General features: G+C 35.1%; 21 protein-coding genes and 1 non-coding gene across 23 annotated transcripts in view. All coding sequences in view use genetic code 11, as the record gives it.

Moving 5' to 3' along the window:
- Positions 1–88: 88 nt before the first annotated feature.
- trnP-UGG lies at positions 89–162 on the reverse strand. The gene has a single exon. It is a non-coding gene; the product is annotated as a tRNA-Pro (tRNA).
- Positions 163–571: 409 nt separating this feature from the next.
- On the forward strand, positions 572–706 carry psaJ (photosystem I subunit IX). Its single transcript has one exon. The coding sequence runs from the start codon at positions 572–574 to the stop codon at positions 704–706; it is 135 nt and encodes a 44-aa protein (YP_006073124.1).
- A 551-nt stretch (positions 707–1257) lies between these two features.
- rpl33 (50S ribosomal protein L33) lies at positions 1258–1458 on the forward strand. Its single transcript has one exon. It carries the CDS (start codon positions 1258–1260, stop codon positions 1456–1458), a length of 201 nt encoding a protein of 66 aa, YP_006073125.1.
- Positions 1459–1722: 264 nt separating this feature from the next.
- rps18 (ribosomal protein S18) lies at positions 1723–2028 on the forward strand. Its single transcript has one exon. It carries the CDS (start codon positions 1723–1725, stop codon positions 2026–2028), a length of 306 nt encoding a protein of 101 aa, YP_006073126.1.
- Positions 2029–2301: 273 nt separating this feature from the next.
- Positions 2302–2655, reverse strand: rpl20 (ribosomal protein L20). The gene has a single exon. The coding sequence runs from the start codon at positions 2653–2655 to the stop codon at positions 2302–2304; it is 354 nt and encodes a 117-aa protein (YP_006073127.1).
- Positions 2656–3366: 711 nt separating this feature from the next.
- rps12 (ribosomal protein S12) lies at positions 3367–3480 on the reverse strand (one part of a trans-spliced gene, as the record gives it; the record has 2 gene entries for this part). Coding sequences YP_006073128.1 and YP_006073083.1 both cover positions 3367–3480 — 114 coding nt within the window.
- Positions 3481–3620: 140 nt separating this feature from the next.
- On the reverse strand, positions 3621–5703 carry clpP (clp protease proteolytic subunit). The gene is made up of 3 exons: positions 5633–5703; positions 4524–4815; positions 3621–3872 (listed from the first exon to the last, which is right to left on the reverse strand). The coding sequence occupies exons 1-3, from the start codon at positions 5701–5703 to the stop codon at positions 3621–3623; spliced, it is 615 nt and encodes a 204-aa protein (YP_006073129.1).
- A 457-nt stretch (positions 5704–6160) lies between these two features.
- On the forward strand, positions 6161–7687 carry psbB (photosystem II CP47 chlorophyll apoprotein). The gene has a single exon. It carries the CDS (start codon positions 6161–6163, stop codon positions 7685–7687), a length of 1527 nt encoding a protein of 508 aa, YP_006073130.1.
- Positions 7688–7879: 192 nt separating this feature from the next.
- psbT (photosystem II protein T) lies at positions 7880–7993 on the forward strand. The gene has a single exon. The coding sequence runs from the start codon at positions 7880–7882 to the stop codon at positions 7991–7993; it is 114 nt and encodes a 37-aa protein (YP_006073131.1).
- Positions 7994–8052: 59 nt separating this feature from the next.
- psbN (photosystem II protein N) lies at positions 8053–8184 on the reverse strand. The gene has a single exon. The coding sequence runs from the start codon at positions 8182–8184 to the stop codon at positions 8053–8055; it is 132 nt and encodes a 43-aa protein (YP_006073132.1).
- A 108-nt stretch (positions 8185–8292) lies between these two features.
- Positions 8293–8514, forward strand: psbH (photosystem II phosphoprotein). Its single transcript has one exon. The coding sequence runs from the start codon at positions 8293–8295 to the stop codon at positions 8512–8514; it is 222 nt and encodes a 73-aa protein (YP_006073133.1).
- Positions 8515–8647: 133 nt separating this feature from the next.
- On the forward strand, positions 8648–10099 carry petB (cytochrome b6). Its single transcript has 2 exons — positions 8648–8653; positions 9452–10099. Exons 1-2 carry the CDS (start codon positions 8648–8650, stop codon positions 10097–10099), a joined length of 654 nt encoding a protein of 217 aa, YP_006073134.1.
- A 213-nt stretch (positions 10100–10312) lies between these two features.
- petD (cytochrome b6/f complex subunit IV) lies at positions 10313–11566 on the forward strand. Its single transcript has 2 exons — positions 10313–10320; positions 11053–11566. Exons 1-2 carry the CDS (start codon positions 10313–10315, stop codon positions 11564–11566), a joined length of 522 nt encoding a protein of 173 aa, YP_006073135.1.
- Positions 11567–11735: 169 nt separating this feature from the next.
- Positions 11736–12761, reverse strand: rpoA (RNA polymerase alpha subunit). Its single transcript has one exon. It carries the CDS (start codon positions 12759–12761, stop codon positions 11736–11738), a length of 1026 nt encoding a protein of 341 aa, YP_006073136.1.
- A 79-nt stretch (positions 12762–12840) lies between these two features.
- rps11 (ribosomal protein S11) lies at positions 12841–13257 on the reverse strand. The gene has a single exon. It carries the CDS (start codon positions 13255–13257, stop codon positions 12841–12843), a length of 417 nt encoding a protein of 138 aa, YP_006073137.1.
- Positions 13258–13393: 136 nt separating this feature from the next.
- Positions 13394–13507, reverse strand: rpl36 (ribosomal protein L36). The gene has a single exon. It carries the CDS (start codon positions 13505–13507, stop codon positions 13394–13396), a length of 114 nt encoding a protein of 37 aa, YP_006073138.1.
- A 118-nt stretch (positions 13508–13625) lies between these two features.
- infA (translational initiation factor 1) lies at positions 13626–13859 on the reverse strand. Its single transcript has one exon. The coding sequence runs from the start codon at positions 13857–13859 to the stop codon at positions 13626–13628; it is 234 nt and encodes a 77-aa protein (YP_006073139.1).
- Positions 13860–13975: 116 nt separating this feature from the next.
- Positions 13976–14374, reverse strand: rps8 (ribosomal protein S8). The gene has a single exon. It carries the CDS (start codon positions 14372–14374, stop codon positions 13976–13978), a length of 399 nt encoding a protein of 132 aa, YP_006073140.1.
- A 175-nt stretch (positions 14375–14549) lies between these two features.
- On the reverse strand, positions 14550–14918 carry rpl14 (ribosomal protein L14). Its single transcript has one exon. It carries the CDS (start codon positions 14916–14918, stop codon positions 14550–14552), a length of 369 nt encoding a protein of 122 aa, YP_006073141.1.
- Positions 14919–15051: 133 nt separating this feature from the next.
- Positions 15052–16630, reverse strand: rpl16 (50S ribosomal protein L16). The gene is made up of 2 exons: positions 16622–16630; positions 15052–15450 (listed from the first exon to the last, which is right to left on the reverse strand). The coding sequence occupies exons 1-2, from the start codon at positions 16628–16630 to the stop codon at positions 15052–15054; spliced, it is 408 nt and encodes a 135-aa protein (YP_006073142.1).
- A 162-nt stretch (positions 16631–16792) lies between these two features.
- rps3 (ribosomal protein S3) lies at positions 16793–17458 on the reverse strand. The gene has a single exon. The coding sequence runs from the start codon at positions 17456–17458 to the stop codon at positions 16793–16795; it is 666 nt and encodes a 221-aa protein (YP_006073143.1).
- A 52-nt stretch (positions 17459–17510) lies between these two features.
- rpl22 (50S ribosomal protein L22) overlaps positions 17511–17745 on the reverse strand; it is a 402-nt gene continuing 167 nt past the window's right edge. Inside the window, exon 1 of the mRNA in view lies at positions 17511–17745. This exon is cut by the window's right edge and continues 167 nt beyond it. Coding sequence (YP_006073144.1) covers positions 17511–17745 — 235 coding nt within the window.

A 17745-nucleotide genomic window follows, 5' to 3' on the forward strand; every position in this document is an offset into this window, starting at 1 on the left:
ACGTATAGCAAGCAAAAATGAAAGATTATGTCCAATTTCAATCGATCTTAATTAATCCCTCGTTACTGCCCATAAGAGAAGTAATAGGTAGGGATGACAGGATTTGAACCCGTGACATTTTGTACCCAAAACAAACGCGCTACCAAGCTGCGCTACATCCCTTTTTAAAGTTCTTGTACAGTGTCATTGTACAAAATCCCTGTCTTGTTTTCCACATTGTTATTTTCCCCTCTATCTATATCCAATTTTCTTGTCATTTCTTCTTTTTGGTTTCATATAATAAAATTATTTTATACATCTGAAACCTAACGTATAAAAAAAATGAAAATTTATCTTATCGGCGTATCGTATAAAAAAAAAGAATAAAAATTTATCTTATCGGAAATGCTCAGGAAGAAGGGGTCATCTTTTTCTTTCTTTTTTAGGGACAGGAAAATCTCATCTATCGGTTCATTGTACATATCTATTTTAGTTAGGAATTCCGCGTAAAGTAAAAAAAAAATACAAATGATCTTGAACTACAACATCTGACCATACATATATGTATTACAATAAAGAAGGAGGATTTTCAATGCGAGATATAAAAACATATCTCTCCGTGGCACCTGTGCTAACTACTCTATGGTTTGGGTCTTTAGCAGGTCTATTGATAGAAATTAATCGTTTATTCCCAGATGCCTTGTCATTCCCTTTTTTTTCATTCTAGTTATTAATATGCGAAGAAATGAAGAAAATTAGGGATACAATTCTACGTGACGTGACTAAAATTTCGCCCCTTCCTTTTTTTTTCAGTTCTTTAGGATAGGAGGAGGATAGGAAGGAAAGAAAAAAGAAAAAGTGTATTGAACCTCGACAAAAATCTGGTGAATCTAAGATCGAATTTTGGGGAACAGAAATGGAAATGTGTATCCAGATCTAGGGCAGAATCCACGAAATCATAGCATAGAAAGAAGATACTTAAATGAAATATTGGGATTTAAGATAGGAATAATTGATAGTTAGAAAGAAATTGTATTACTTAATTATTACTTTATTATTAATTATTACTTTATTAATTATTACTATTACTCTATTAATATTAATTGTAATTATATAATTACAACACATACAACACAACGAAATCTTTAGAAATGAAAATGGAATTTCAAGTTAGTAACTTCTATTGATTTTCTTATTGATTTTTTTGTTCTTTTATTCTTCTTCAGTTCGGGTCGAAAATAGAAGAAGTTAAGTCGATCCAAAATCAAAAGGGGGTTCATGGCCAAGGGTAAAGATGTCAGAGTCAGAGTTATTTTGGAATGTACCAGTTGTGTCCGAAATGGTGTCAATAAAGAATCGCCGGGTATTTCTAGATATATTACTCAAAAGAATCGACACAATACATCCGGTCGATTAGAATTGAGAAAATTTTGTCGCTATTGTCACAAGCATACGATTCATGGGGAAATAAAGAAATAGATGGAACGGAACGTGTGCGCGATCTTTCCAAGGAAGAGGAAGAGGAAGAACTTAACATATTTAAGTTAACATATTTAACTTAACATAAATATAACATATATAATATACATAATATATACAATACAAATCAAACCCGATTTCATTTTCATATATATATATATACATACATATGATATGTATAATATAAACGATGCGAATCAAAGCCTATTTCGGTCAGATCTGAAATGAATAAAGAAATAGAATTTTAGAGATAAGGAATAAACCATGGATAAATCCAAGCAACCTTTTCGTAAATACAAGCGATCCTTTCGTAGGCGTTTGTCCCCAATTGGATCTGGGGATCGAATCGATTATAGAAACATGAGTTTAATTAGTCGATTTATTAGTGAACAAGGAAAAATATTATCTAGACGGGTGAATAAATTGACCTTGAAACAACAACGATTAATTACTATTGCTATAAAACAAGCTCGTATTTTATCTTTGTTACCTTTTCTTAATAATGAGAAACAATTTGAGAGAGCCGAGTCGATCCCCAGAACTACTGGTCCTAGAACCAGAAATAAATAAACATACTCCTCAATTGACTCAAAACTCCAATCGGAACTCAAGCTCAGATTGATGCTTTGTTCAAAAGGCCTAGAATCCCGATTTATTTCTTGTGTTATAAGAAATAAAAAATGGGGGAAGAAGAAATCTTTTTTTTTATTGAAACATGTTCGTTCATTCCTACTACTTATCTTACTTAATTTTTTTTTATTCTATCTTCCCGGAGTTCATTCTCCGGGGAATTCTGTTTCAATTTCAATCATTTCTGTATTATATTTTATAATATCATATCCTTTATTTGATAATCTGATTGGAAATCATGTAAAGACAATTCTTATTTGATATAGATATTTGCGCAAGTATTTTACGATTAAGAAGCAATTGCTTCTTGTACAGATTTGGTATTAATCTACTATAATTATAGAATACCTTATTCTCACGAATTACTGCATTTATTCGAGTGATCCACAAACTACGAAAATCCCTCTTTTGCCTGCCTCTATCTCGATGAGAGGAAACCAAAGCTCTCATTTTCTGTTGAGTAGTCGTTCGAGTAAGTCTTGAATGAGCCCCAATAAAGGTTGATGCAAATAAACGAATTTTTGTTCGACGTTTCCGAGCTGTATATCCTCGTCTAACTCTGGTCATTGAATCAAATTAAACCTTAATGAATAACTAATTGATTTCTCTTCTTTCAGTCATCTTTTACCCCCCGTCAATTAATAACAAAACGGATTATTCCGATATATAAAATAAAAATTCCAATGGCTTTTGCTACTATGACTTTCCCCAACCACGATTTTTTATTCCTTCCAGGCATTTCACCTGGAAATAAGAAATTCTAACGATACCAAATAAAAAAAAATAGTGGGTTCCATCGTTTCTATGGTTACTTTTTTTTTTAAACGGTGAGGTCCTCTCTATACACCGGAGCCTCTTCTTTCATTTTATCAAATGTTATTGTTAACTTGTATAGTTCACACTCTTTGGCTCTACCCATCAATTATACAGTAATAGTTCTTTTCACAATAAGAGTTATCCATACAGTGACGGCATTTAATTATGAAAGTTGGCTAGGTAGCTGACCCTGTTAGTCCGTTCTTTCAAGAATAGGAGTATAACCTTTTTGCTTCTTATAATACCATTTCCTCCGCTTAATGGATAACCATTTGCTCCCAATGGGGAATTGCTTTTCATCTCAAATCTAGGTGATTGGATTTGCACCAATGTAAACCATAAATTCCAAACACAATATAGGTATATGATAGATCTTCTCTATCTATCCTATTCATTGGTACTGGTCATTGATACTGGAAAATTGTCTCATTTGTTCGAACTCATGATCTGAACGAGTCGCACATACACCCTAGTGCATGTTCCTCGACGCTGAGGACATCCTCTAAGAGCGGGAGATTTCGTGACATTTCTTATTGGCTGTCTTGTGTTTCTAATAAGTTGTTTAATAGTTGGCATGTCGTATGTATATGTATATATAGAATTCTAGAATGGAATGGGTTGGTTTAGATCGATCTTAACCTGATGATTGATGATCATGAATTTTTTTCTATTCAATATCAAATCGCAGAAAATTCGAATTATGGTTTGAAATGGATTTACATGAAATCCCTAGTATTTTCATTTTCGACCGCTACAAGATCAACAATGCCATGAACTTGGGCTTCTGTTGCTGACATAAAAACATCTCTTTCCATGTCTTCGGATACAACCCATAAAGGATTACCCGTTCTTTGTACATAAACCTTTGTGAGGGTTTCGCGAAGTTTCAGTAGTTCTTCCGCTTCCAGGATAAATTCGCCTGCTTGTGCCTCATAAAAAGAACTAGCAGGTTGGTGAATCATAACCCTGATGATATTGATATAACATCATGAAGGGTTCTTCTATCTTGCATGATTGGGTTAAAGTAAGGGATAAAAAAAATATAAGAAAAAAGAATAGAATTGTACAACCGTACAGGCATCTTTTGTGCATACGGCTCTACAATGGAATTTACTTTTTCTTTTTCTTCTCTTCTATTCTATTGAAGAAAGAAATAGAATCCATCCGATCCGGATCGTTGAATGATCCATTTACCACCCTTCCTTTCGTAGGAGTAAAAAAAATACTATGATGGTTCTGTTGCTTTATATATTTATTTTGTCTGTGATTTAACAATCCCAAAGTTCCTTTCTGATACGATCAAATAAGGAAAAAAATGATCTTTTTTTTTTCATTTTTGTACTTTTTCTTTCATAACATAAATATCAGAAAGAGAATTCTGGTGTGAAAAAGAATGGTTTGTGACGCTGAAATGTACCCCCGACACATAAGATCAAATCCGAAATGACCTCTATTTCATACTACTATCTCGACATAAAATCTCATGTTATGAAAAAAACAATAATGGTTTGCTCATATCGAACTCGAAGTGCCATGCTATTATTACTTATTATTCATATTCAATATGGCGAAGGCATAGTCTTCCTTTTTTTTTCAAATAAAAAAACTCATTGGCGCCAAGCGTGAGGGAGTGCTAGACGTTTGGTAATTTCTCCTCCGACCAGAATGAAAGATCCCATTGAAGCGGCTAATCCCATGCATATTGTATGCACATCGGGTGGCACAAATTGCATAGTATCATAAATGGCTATTCCTGGTATTACCCATCCGCCGGGAGAGTTTATAAATAAATAAAGATCCCTAGTATCATCTTCTATACTGAGATATACCATGAGACCAACAAGTTGATTCGAGATCTCGCTATCAACTTCTTGGCCTAAAAAAAGTAATCCTTCTCGATGAAGTCGGTTGATTAGGACAAAATTGGTTCCCTTAGGAACCGTACGTGCACCTTTGGATGCATACGGTTCAAAAAAAAATTGCGAAAAAAAGAATCAATGTGTCGATTCCAGTTCTATTTCTTTTTTTTTTTCTGTAACAGGTTTTTGTTTTTCTAATGAAGGGGGTTTTTCTTCTTCTATTTTTCAAAAAACATAAGATGAGTTTTTGTTCCCTTACTATAAAAAAAAAAGAATTTACTGAACTTATTGAACTAACCTCTCATTGATGTATTGTTTCATCGAGATTCAAATCACGATGTCATTTTATTGTTCCTGAATGGGCCCTTTCCATTTTTTTAGGTTCATGTTTGTTCTACTCCGGGAAAAGATCTGCCCGAATTCTATTTGTACATATAGGGCAAATGATCTCAGTACCACTTTTTTTGTTACGACTTCCTTTTCAATTTGTTTCATGTCTTCTCCAAAACTATTCGATGTATTCATCATACTACTCCATTGGTTGGCAGTTTGAGATCGCTCCTATAGTAAGTATAAAAATCGTTTATGATACAAGTGGTAATCGTACATATATTATCAATTTGTTACCAATTTGGTATTTTCTGAACGGAGCCTGGAGACTTTATTTTATCAGTCCAAGTCAACCATAAATTCTTCTAATTGATAATATTGATCCCCAATATAAATTGATCTAATTGTACTTCACGCTCCAAATGATTGATGGTTCACTCAATCTCAATACAATATTTCTTGGGCGAAACAGAGGATATCTCGATCGGGGGAGAGAACGGGTAAATCCCATATGACCCAATATGTCTGACAAGTCGCACTATACGTCAACCCAAATTGCATCTTCCTCTCCAGGACTCCGAAAAGGTACTTTTGGAATACCAATGGGCATTAAATTAAAGAAAAAAACTAAGTACTATACTTCACTTTAATATGGAAACGTAACAATGGGTTTATTGTCTTCATCCTTTTTTCTGTTTATTCTATTTTCTAGATAGATTGATTGGAAGGTTTATAGAGTAAGATAGAATGAATAAAGAAAAATTTTAACGAATGGAGCAATCGATCGTTCGAACGATAAACAAGTATCTATGCATTCGTTCCCACAAAATGGTACCAATTCTCCCATTGCGTATTGGTACTTATCGGGTATAGAATAGATCTGCTTCTCTTTGTTCTTATGAACAGAATTGTTCCGTTATTTTCAATGGAACGGAATAAATATTAACTCTTTCTCATACAGAATCCACTGAAAAGGTTAGGTACTTAGGTACATAGTATAGTCCTTTCCAATGCGATAAAATAAGGTGACATAGTGTCTATTTATCTTTGATAAAGGGGTATTTCCCATGGGTTTGCCTTGGTATCGTGTTCATACTGTCGTATTGAATGATCCCGGTCGATTGCTTTCTGTCCATATAATGCATACAGCTCTAGTTTCTGGTTGGGCCGGTTCGATGGCTCTATACGAATTAGCGGTTTTTGATCCCTCTGACCCTGTTCTTGATCCAATGTGGAGACAAGGTATGTTCGTTATACCCTTCATGACTCGTTTAGGAATAACCAATTCGTGGGGTGGTTGGAGTATTTCAGGAGGAACTATAACGAATCCGGGTATTTGGAGTTATGAAGGTGTCGCAGGGGCACATATTGTGTTTTCTGGCTTGTGCTTCTTGGCAGCTATCTGGCATTGGGTGTATTGGGATCTAGAAATATTCTGTGATGAGCGTACGGGAAAACCTTCTTTGGATTTGCCGAAGATCTTTGGAATTCATTTATTTCTCTCAGGGGTGGCTTGCTTTGGCTTTGGCGCATTTCATGTAACAGGTTTGTATGGTCCTGGAATATGGGTGTCCGATCCTTATGGACTAACTGGAAAAGTACAATCTGTAAATCCAGCGTGGGGCGCGGAAGGTTTTGATCCTTTTGTTCCGGGAGGAATAGCCTCTCATCATATTGCAGCGGGTACATTAGGCATATTAGCAGGTCTATTCCATCTTAGTGTCCGTCCGCCTCAACGTCTATACAAAGGATTACGTATGGGAAATATTGAAACTGTACTTTCTAGTAGTATCGCTGCTGTTTTTTTTGCAGCTTTCGTTGTTGCTGGAACTATGTGGTATGGTTCAGCAACTACCCCAATCGAATTATTTGGTCCCACTCGTTATCAGTGGGATCAGGGATACTTTCAGCAAGAAATATATCGAAGAGTTAGCGCCGGACTAGCCGAAAATCTGAGTTTATCGGAAGCTTGGTCTAAAATTCCCGAAAAATTAGCTTTTTATGATTACATTGGTAATAATCCGGCAAAAGGGGGATTATTCAGAGCAGGCTCAATGGACAACGGGGATGGAATAGCTGTTGGATGGTTAGGACACCCCGTCTTTAGAGATAAAGAAGGGCGCGAGCTTTTTGTACGTCGTATGCCTACTTTTTTTGAAACATTTCCGGTAGTTTTAGTAGATGGAGACGGAATTGTGAGAGCCGATGTTCCTTTTAGAAGGGCAGAATCAAAGTATAGTGTTGAACAAGTAGGTGTAACTGTCGAGTTCTATGGTGGCGAACTCAATGGAGTTAGTTATAGTGATCCTGCTACTGTAAAAAAATACGCTAGACGTGCCCAATTAGGTGAAATTTTTGAATTAGATCGGGCTACTTTGAAATCCGATGGTGTTTTTCGTAGCAGTCCAAGGGGTTGGTTCACTTTTGGGCATGCTACGTTTGCTTTGCTCTTCTTTTTTGGACACATTTGGCATGGCGCTAGAACCTTGTTCAGAGATGTTTTTGCTGGTATTGATCCAGATTTGGATGCTCAAGTAGAATTTGGAACATTTCAAAAAATTGGGGATCCAACTACAAGGAGACAAGTAGTCTGATACAACATTGCTCTGGTATCTTTCGCCTCTATTTTTTTTGATTTGATATAAGGTACCGGAGAAATCTTGATTTGAATCACCATTTATTCTTTGACTCTTTACTTTTCTTTATATGGTAAATGATCCCAAATATGGTAAATGATCCCAAATGAATAGGTGCGGAAGCTATAATTGTAAACCACGATCGAATCTATGGAAGCATTGGTTTATACATTCCTTTTAGTCTCGACTTTAGGGATAATTTTTTTCGCTATCTTTTTTCGAGAACCGCCTAAGGTTCCGACTAAAACTAAAAAAATGAAATAATTTTTCATTATCTCAATTGAAGTAAGGAGCCTCCCAATATGGGAGACTCGTTACTTCAACTAGTCCCCGTGTTCTTCGAATGGATCTCTTAGTTGTTGAGAGGGTTGCCCAAAAGCGGTATATAAGGCGTACCCAGTAAAGCTTACAAGTAAACCAGATATGGAGATGGCGACTAGGGTTGCTGTTTCCATTTTTAGATAATTTCAAGATCACAATGGATCTACGATAAGATCGTTTATTTACAACTACAACGGAATGGTATACAAAGTCAACAGATCTCAACCAATGAATAGTATTTTATGGCTACACAAACCGTTGAGGGTAGTTCTAGATCTGGGCCAAGACGAACTACTGTAGGGAATTTATTGAAACCATTGAATTCGGAATATGGTAAAGTAGCACCGGGCTGGGGGACTACACCACTTATGGGGGTCGCAATGGCTCTATTTGCGATATTCCTATCTATTATTTTGGAAATTTATAATTCTTCCGTTTTACTGGATGGAATTTCAATGAGTTAGGTTCATAAGAACTAGAAAGTCCTAGTTTTTCAATCAAAAAAATTACTTTACTTAATACTTAAGAAAGACTCGGATTTCTAGACCATTCTGGTAGTTCGACCGTGAGATTTATTTGTTTCGGTATTTCCGGAATATGAGTGTGTGACTTGTTATAATTGATCCTATTGATAATACAGAAAATGGGCCTGTCATCTCTATCAAGATGATTCTACCTCGTCGGATATTTATTCTAGTATCTGGAGCACGGAATATATAGAATAGATCAAGAAAAGAAATATTTGAACTATGATTCATACCTACTATTTACTATTCAGACTTCGCAACCGGACTCAAAAAAAAAAATTCAAATAGGTATTTCCTAAATCAAACGATTTTTCTTCTTTCAGTTTGAACAAAGGACAAATGTTTCTCTAGATTTTGTTGAGTCATTACATCCATTCATTGAATAAGTGATCATCAAACGGTTCTTACTCAGAGAACCTTTGAGTTTAGCTTGAGGCTTTGCTTGATTAAATCATCGTGGTTCTAGTATGAATCTGAGGTTTCAATTGATTCATAGGGTCTCAACAAGGGAATTCCTATCAATAGCAAAACTATTGTTAATCTGCATTACGCACAAAAAACAACAAATCAAATAACAAATAAAAAAATAAATAAATAGGGAAGAGAAGATTCAAGAGGCCTGTAACGATCAACATAAAGAAAGACGGATGAGCCAACTTGATATTTTTGGCATTATCATCACAAAGAAGAGATTCCGGATTTTTGTTACTTCGTATCTTTGGGGCAAATCGAATCAAATGGCTAAGAAGTTTTGAACTTTCTATTACATATCCCATATCCGTTGAAATCAGTATTTGTGTGTTTCCGCTTGAGCCGTACGAGATGAAATTCTCATATACGGTTCTCAGAGGGGGAATTCCTTTGGATTACCTATCTCAATAAGGTATATGATTGGTTTGAGGAACGTCTCGAGATTCAGGCGATTGCGGATGATATAACTAGTAAATATGTTCCTCCTCATGTCAACATATTTTATTGTTTAGGGGGGATCACACTTACTTGTTTTTTAGTACAAGTAGCTACAGGTTTTGCTATGACTTTTTACTATCGTCCAACCGTTACAGAAGCTTTTTCCTCTGTTCAATACATAATGACTGAGGCCAATTTTGGTTGGTTAATTCGATCAGTTCATCGATGGTCAGCAAGTATGATGGTTCTAATGATGATCCTGCACGTATTTCGTGTATATCTCACAGGTGGATTTAAAAAACCCCGCGAATTAACTTGGGTTACAGGTGTGGTTTTAGCTGTATTGACTGCATCTTTTGGTGTAACTGGTTATTCCTTACCTCGGGACCAAATTGGTTATTGGGCAGTAAAAATCGTGACAGGTGTACCTGAAGCTATTCCTGTAATAGGATCGCCTTTGGTAGAGTTATTACGTGGAAGTGCTAGTGTGGGCCAATCCACTTTGACTCGTTTTTATAGTTTACACACTTTTGTATTGCCTCTTCTTACTGCCGTATTTATGTTAATGCACTTTCCAATGATACGTAAGCAAGGTATTTCGGGTCCTTTATAGAGAAGACAGATCATAGATATTTGTAATTGATCATATATCATATCGGGAAGGAACAATACTATTTCATTGCTACAAATATGGATTCATTGCTACAAATATGGATTATTGAAAAAATAAGACATGTTATTTGGATACTTCTCTTCAACTCCGAAGTATTGTATTTCTTAATTGATACGAATAGTTGAAGTGGATTTTCCGAAGAGAGGATGGATTATGGGAGTGTGTGACTTGAACTATTAATTGGGCCATGCAGATATATGATTTTATCCGCCACGTTGGAATTCATAACCAAATGTGTCTCCGCATCCAACCACCACGTAAGTCCCCCTATGTAGCAGAGGATAGGCAGGTTCGCTTGAGGAGAATCCTTTCTATGATCATACCCGAATCATGTCATGCATGAACAGGCTCCGTAAGATCCCGTAGAATAGAATAAGTGATGTGGCATGATCCAATGTTCTATCTATTCCACTTACTTAATTTTATTTATAGTGTAGAAATGCATTCATTTCCTCTGCATCGATCCCGATCTATGATACTATCGGAGTGAAATAAGGGATCTAAGGAAGAACAGCGGCTAGACTTTATTAGTAACAAGTAAATACTTTGTATGTAAGAAAATCGAGATGTTGTGGGGATAAACACCAATCAAAAGACATGAGACAATCCAAAAAGCACTTGATCATGATCAAATTTGTAAGCCTACTTGGGTATTGAGCATTTACTTGTAAGAACTGAATTCTTTTCAATGAATAGTTGCAACTCCGTAAAATGGAATTTGGTAAATCTTTTCTTACATAGAGTCATTATATATGTGGAGATATGTATGAAATATAGATTTTATATGTATCTAGTTCTGTCATTCCTTTGGTTCTTGCTCGAGCCGGATGATGAAAAATTATCATGTCCGGTTCCTTCGGGGGATGGATCTATAAGAATTCACCTATCCCAATAACAAAGAAACCTGACTTGAATGATCCTGTATTAAGAGCTAAATTGGCTAAAGGAATGGGGCATAATTATTATGGAGAACCCGCATGGCCCAATGATCTTTTATATATTTTTCCAGTAGTAATTCTAGGTACTCTCGCATGTAATGTAGGCTTAGCAGTTCTAGAACCGTCAATGATTGGTGAACCGGCGGATCCATTTGCAACTCCTTTGGAAATATTACCCGAATGGTACTTCTTTCCCGTATTTCAAATACTCCGCACAGTGCCCAATAAGTTATTGGGTGTTCTTTTAATGGTTTCAGTACCAATGGGATTATTGACAGTACCTTTTTTGGAGAATGTCAATAAATTCCAAAATCCATTTCGTCGTCCAGTAGCTACAACAGTCTTTTTGATCGGTACCGTAGTAGCTCTTTGGTTAGGTATTGGAGCAACATTACCTATTGATAAATCCCTAACTTTAGGTCTTTTTCAAATTGATTCAACTGTTAAATACCATGATATAGGTATCTAGGGAAGATTTACTTTGAAGTGATTATTCCCTAGAGACATTAATTTTATTTTATTATGATCCATTCCGGGAAAATACGGATCGTGCCAAAGATGAAAAACTAATTTGATTCTTTTTTTCTTTCTAATTTTTTTTTCTATTATAAAAAGAAGATGAAATAATTACAATGGATTTAAAATGAAAACTTATTCTTATTCTTAGATAAATCAATTGCGAAATACTTCTGTAGAGTGTCCAATATCTGTTTTACATCTTCTATTCGAAAAAATTTAATTCTCATAAGATCTTCTTGACTGTTACTCAAAAGGTCCGATAATGTATGTATATTGGACCCTTTGAGACAGTTATAGGTCCTGGAAGGCAATTCTGATTGGTCAATAAAAATACATTTCAATGGAATTCCTTTTTTGTTTTTCTTTAGATTAGTTAATCTATTTTGAAAGGTAAAAAGGGGTAGAGGAAACCTGTTTTTATTTTCTTCGAAATTAATGTCCTCTTCCTCCGCATGTAGAAAAGGAATAAATAAATCAATCAAATTACGAGAAGCTTCATAAAGTGCTTCCTTAGGAGTTAAACTTCCATTCGTCCATATTTCTAGAAAAAGTATCTCTTGTTTTTCATTCCCATTCCCATAAGAATGAATACTATGATTCGCATTTCGAACAGGCATGGATACAGCATCTATAGGATAACTTCCATCTTGAGAGTTATTTGCGGATTTCATACGATATCCGCGATCTCTCTTGATTTGTAATTCAATACACAAATCAATTGGTTCCGTCAGGTTAGCTATATGTTGTGTCGTGTCAACTATTTCCACGTAAGGTGGTGAGATGATATCTTGAGCGGTTACGTATCTAGGCCCCCTGACGCAGATGGATGCGTCTATAACTCCATACAGATTACTTCTCAATATAATTTCTTTCAAATTTAGTAAAATTTCATGTACTGATTCTTCAATACCTACTATCGTAGAATATTCATGTGCTACTTTCTCAGATTTTGCACGTGTGATACATGTTCCTTCTATTTCTCCAAGTAAAGCCCTTCGCATGGCAATACCTATGGTATCGGCTTGACCTTTCATAAGCGGGGACAGAATGAAACGACCATAATAAAGACGCTTACTGTCTACTCTTGATTCAACACATTTCCACCGTAGTGTTCGAGTGGATCCTACTACTTCCTCTCGAACCATACTATAATAAGTATTATTATAATATTTGATCAGATCATTGAATCATTTATTTCTCTTGAAATCTCTTTAATTCTTATTTCTACACACGTCTTTTTTTAGGAGGTCGACACCCATTATGTGGCATAGGTGTTACATCACGTACTAAACTTAATAGTATACCACTTCTACGAATGGCTCGTAATGCTGCATCTCTTCCGAGACCAGGGCCTTTTATCATAACTTCTGCCCGTTGCATACCCTGATCGACTACTGTACGAATAGCATTTACCGCTGCGGCTTGAGCAGCATACGGTGTACCTCTTCTTGTGCCTTTGAATCCAGAAGTACCTGCGGAGGCCCAAGAAACCACCCGACCTCGTACATCTGTAACAGTTACAATGGTATTGTTGAAACTCGCTTGAACATGAATAACTCCTTTTGGTATTCTACGTCCATTCTTACGTGAACCAATACGTCCATTCCTACGTGAACCAATTCTTGGTATAGCTTTTGTCATATTTTATCATCTCATAAATATGAGTCAGAAATATACAGAAAGAAAAGATACGGAGATATCCATTTCATGTTAAAACAGATCTTTTATTCTTACATGGGTCCTCCCCTTTAGAAAAGAAAGTTCTTTTTTAGAAAGATTATCCTTGTCTCTGTTTATGTCTCGGATTGGAACAAATCACTATAATTCGTCCGCGCCTACGGATCAGTCGACATTTTTCACAAATTTTACGAACAGAAGTCCTTATTTTCATATTTCTTATTCCTTACCTTAATTCTGAATCTACTCTTTTGAGGAAAATAAGTTTCTTGAATATTTTTTTTTTTTAACTTCGAATTGTGTCCCCATGAAAGGAATGTTTAAAAAATCACCTAATCGTTCGAATCTTTGTTGCGAAGTCTATAAATTATACGTCCTCTGGTTGAATCATAACGACTTACTTCAATTTTTACTCTATCTCCTGGTAGTATCCGTATAAAACTGCGCCGGATCCTCCCTGAAGCATAACCTAGAATTAGATCTTCATTATCTAAACGGACCCGGAACATACCGTTGGGAAGTGATTCAGTAATTAAACCTTCATGAATCAATTTTTGTTCTTTCATTCTAGGTAACCCCCTTGAAGTATCAACTAATGAAGGAAGAGGTATATAACTCACTTTTCCTCTCTATTTCACAAATGGGAAGTTAGAGATAAAATTAGGATACCAGAGGAGGAGGATCACCATATATAACACAAAATTTCTCCTCCAATTCTTTCTAGTCGAGCTTCTCGATCTGTCATTATACCTCGAGAAGTAGAAAGAATTACAATTCCCATTCCACCTAAAATCTTAGGAATTCGTTGATAGTTGGAATAAATTCGTAAACCGGGTCGGCTGATACACTTTAAAACGGTTCTATATATTCCTTTCCTAGTCTTTCTATGTCGCAGGGTTGAAACCAAGAAATATTTGTTATTTTCCTGATGTTTCCGAACATTTTCAATAAAACCTTCTCGTAGAAGTATTTTAACAATGTTTTCGGTGATATTAGTAGATGCTATTCGAACCGTTCCTTTTTTATTCATGTCAGCATTTCTTATAGAAGTTATTATATCGGCAATAGTGTCCCTACCCATAACGGACTATAATTTTTTGTGCCTCCTAATTTTGATATAATCAACATGTTTCCTTTTTTCTTTGTTTTTTTTTTTTTTGAATTAGGAAATTTTCAAAAGTATATGCGTGAGACACAATCTATTAATTTGATCTATTTCAGATAGCCTACTATATCATAGTGTCATCTACTAGTATTTATAATACCTCGGGAGCTAATGAAACTATTTTAGTAAAATTCAACTGTCTCAATTCCTGAGCGATCGCACCAAAAACTCGAGTTCCTTTTGGATTTCCTTCTTGATCAATGACGACCGCTGCATTGTCATCATATCGTATTATCATACCGTTGTCACGTTTGAGTTCTTTACATGTACGTACAATTACAGCTCTAATGACTTCTGATCTTTCTAGAGGCATATTTGGCACTGCTTCTTTGATTACAGCAACAATAACGTCACCAATATGAGCATATCGGTGATTACCAGCTCCTATGATTCGAATACACATCAATTCTCGAGCTCCGCTGTTATCCGCTACATTCAAAAGGGTCTGAGGTTGAATCATATATTTTTTATTTGAATCTGTTATTTCAATGCAAAGGATGAAGGAAAAAAAGAAATATTGTCCGTCCAGAAAAAAAAATAAACCTGCGGTTGTTTTTTCATCCTCAATATCCCTTTTGTTTAGTTCTACATCCCTATCGTGAAATAACAAATTGAGTTCGTATAGGCATTTTGTACGCAGCTATTGAAATAGCTGCTCTGGCTACAGTTTCTGATACTCCGCCCATTTCATAAAGTATTCGACCCGGTTTAACAACAGATACCCAATATTCGGGGGATCCCTTTCCCGAACCCATACGTGTTTCGGTAGGTCTTACTGTAACAGGTTTGTCGGGAAATATACGTACCCATATTTTTCCACCACGACGCGCATATCGTGTCATTGCTCTCCGCCCCGCTTCTATCTGTCTAGCTGTGATCCAAGCGGGTTCAAGTGCCTGAAGAGCGTATCCGCCGAAACAAATATGATTGCCTCGACAAGATATTCCCTTCATTCTTCCTCTATGTTGTTTACGAAATCTGGTTCTTTTGGGGTTATAGTTGATGGTTGTTTCTTAATTCCATCTCTATTGCAGAACCGGACATGAGAGTTTCTTCTCATCCAGCTCCTCGCGAATGAAACGATTCAATAATATTACAATATTACAGATACACATGTATAATTATAATAATATAAGTAATTATGAGTTAATAATATAAGTATATATAAGTTGAGTTAATAATATAAGTATATATATAAGTATATATAAGTAATGAATGGCATTTATTGATATTTAATTTGTTACATATTTAATTTGTTACAAAGGAAGATGTATATACAAAATATACAGCTGGACGTGTATATTATTAGATATAGAAAATATAAAAAATGCTTCTTTTTTTAGAATATAACGTATAATATAATGAATCCTTATTTTGACCTCTATCGAATCGCGCCAAAAATTGTAATCCAATAAATAAAGGTTTCGCGGGCGAATATTGACTCTTTCATTCGTAGGGTCAATTCATGACACCTCTCAGAATAAATCAATTTTTTCTTGGTTCGTTCCGCCATCCCACCCGATGAATTATTAGGATTCGTTTTCAATAGAATCCTATGCAGTCACAGGTTTCGTCGTTCCCATAGCTTCTCCATTAATGGTTAGGCCTGAACTCTGCAATGGAGCTTCCGGCAAAATTCGTTCCCGAGTCAATCTCCTCAGTTTTTATTAACCCGAGGCTCTTTATTCTTTATTATTTATTTATTTATTATTTATTTATTTTATTTATTTTTTTTTTCTTTTTTTTTATATTTTATTTATTTATATTTCATTTATATATTTATATCAGTATTGATTATATCAGTATTAATGCTTTATCACACTGCCTTTTATGAGGTGATTCATAGACCATACATATTGGAATCATATATCATTGATATTTTTGTTCTCTCTTTCTATCATCCTTCCATTTATCCACATCCCTTTATTTTTGCTTCACAACCCATAATCAGATTTCTTTTTTATGGAAAAAATTTCAGTTGCTACAACTATATGATTGATCCACCCATATAGTGACTGTTTCTTGGGATTTTGACAATACGAAGCAATAAGTTGGTTATTAATTTATATGGTTACTAAGTTCATAGTAGGGGTTAGTCTATTTTTTTTTTTTTTTTTTTTGAATCTCAACCCTAAACTCTAAAGAAAAACTAACGAGTCACACACTAAGCATAGCAATTATACTAAATTGTCAATCGAATTTTTATTCAACCTTATAGAATTAGAATTGTTCATTTTTGTTTGATTTAACAGAAAAAGAATGAAACAGTTTGTAATTTTTTTGTTCTATCACTGGACAGAATGGCAAGACAAATGAAGGTCTATTATTTCTCGTTTACAAATATCCAAACTCGTTTACAAATATCCAAATTTTGATGCCTAATACTCCATAAATAGTTCGAATTGTATAGGAACAATGATCAATTTTAGCGCGAATTGTTTGTAGGGGAACCCTACCTTCTCTGATCCATTCGACACGTGCAATTTCTTTTCCGTCGATACGCCCTGCGATTTGTACTTGAATTCCTTTTGTATCTGTTTGTTCAGTTAATTCAATAGCTTTTTTCATTGACTTTCGAAACGAAACTCTATTTTTTAACTGTAAGGCTATATATTCTGCAAGAATATTTGGTTGTCCATAAGGTTTTTCAATTCTTGTGATAGCAATGTTGAGTCTCCGGTTCACAGAATGAAGTTCCTTTTGTACATTCATCTGTAATTCTTCTATTCCTCGTGTTTGGCCCTCTATTAATAAATTTGGGAATCCAATATGGATTATGACCTGGATCAAATCGATTCTTTTTTGAATTCCTATACGTGCGATTCCTTCGAAACCTGAGGATATTCTCCTATTTTTTTGTACATAGTTCTTGATACAATTCCGTATTTTTTCATCTTCCTGTAAACCCACGGAATAATTTTTTGTTTGTGCGAACCAAAAGGAACGATGACTTTGGGTTGTACCAAGTCTGAAACCAAGTGGATTTATTTTTTGTCCCATATTTTTCTATTATGTTCTCTTTCCATTCATATTAAAAATATGAATCTAAATCTTAGATTGATTGATCTAAAAAAAAAAATGATTTAGATTTTTCCTTTAATACAATTGTTATATGACAAGTGGGTTTTTTTATCGGATAACTATGTCCCCGAGCCCGAGGTCTTAACCTTTTCACAATAGCACTCCTATTGACTTCGGCTTTACTAATGAATGAATCAGCTTCGTTCAAACCCATATTATGATTAGCGTTTGCTGCTGCAGAATAAACTAATTGTAAAATTGGATAA

The sequence above is a fragment of the chloroplast genome of Elaeis guineensis (assembly GCF_000442705.2).
Source record: "Elaeis guineensis chloroplast, complete genome".
NCBI classification, from domain to species: Eukaryota; Viridiplantae; Streptophyta; class Magnoliopsida; order Arecales; family Arecaceae; genus Elaeis; species Elaeis guineensis.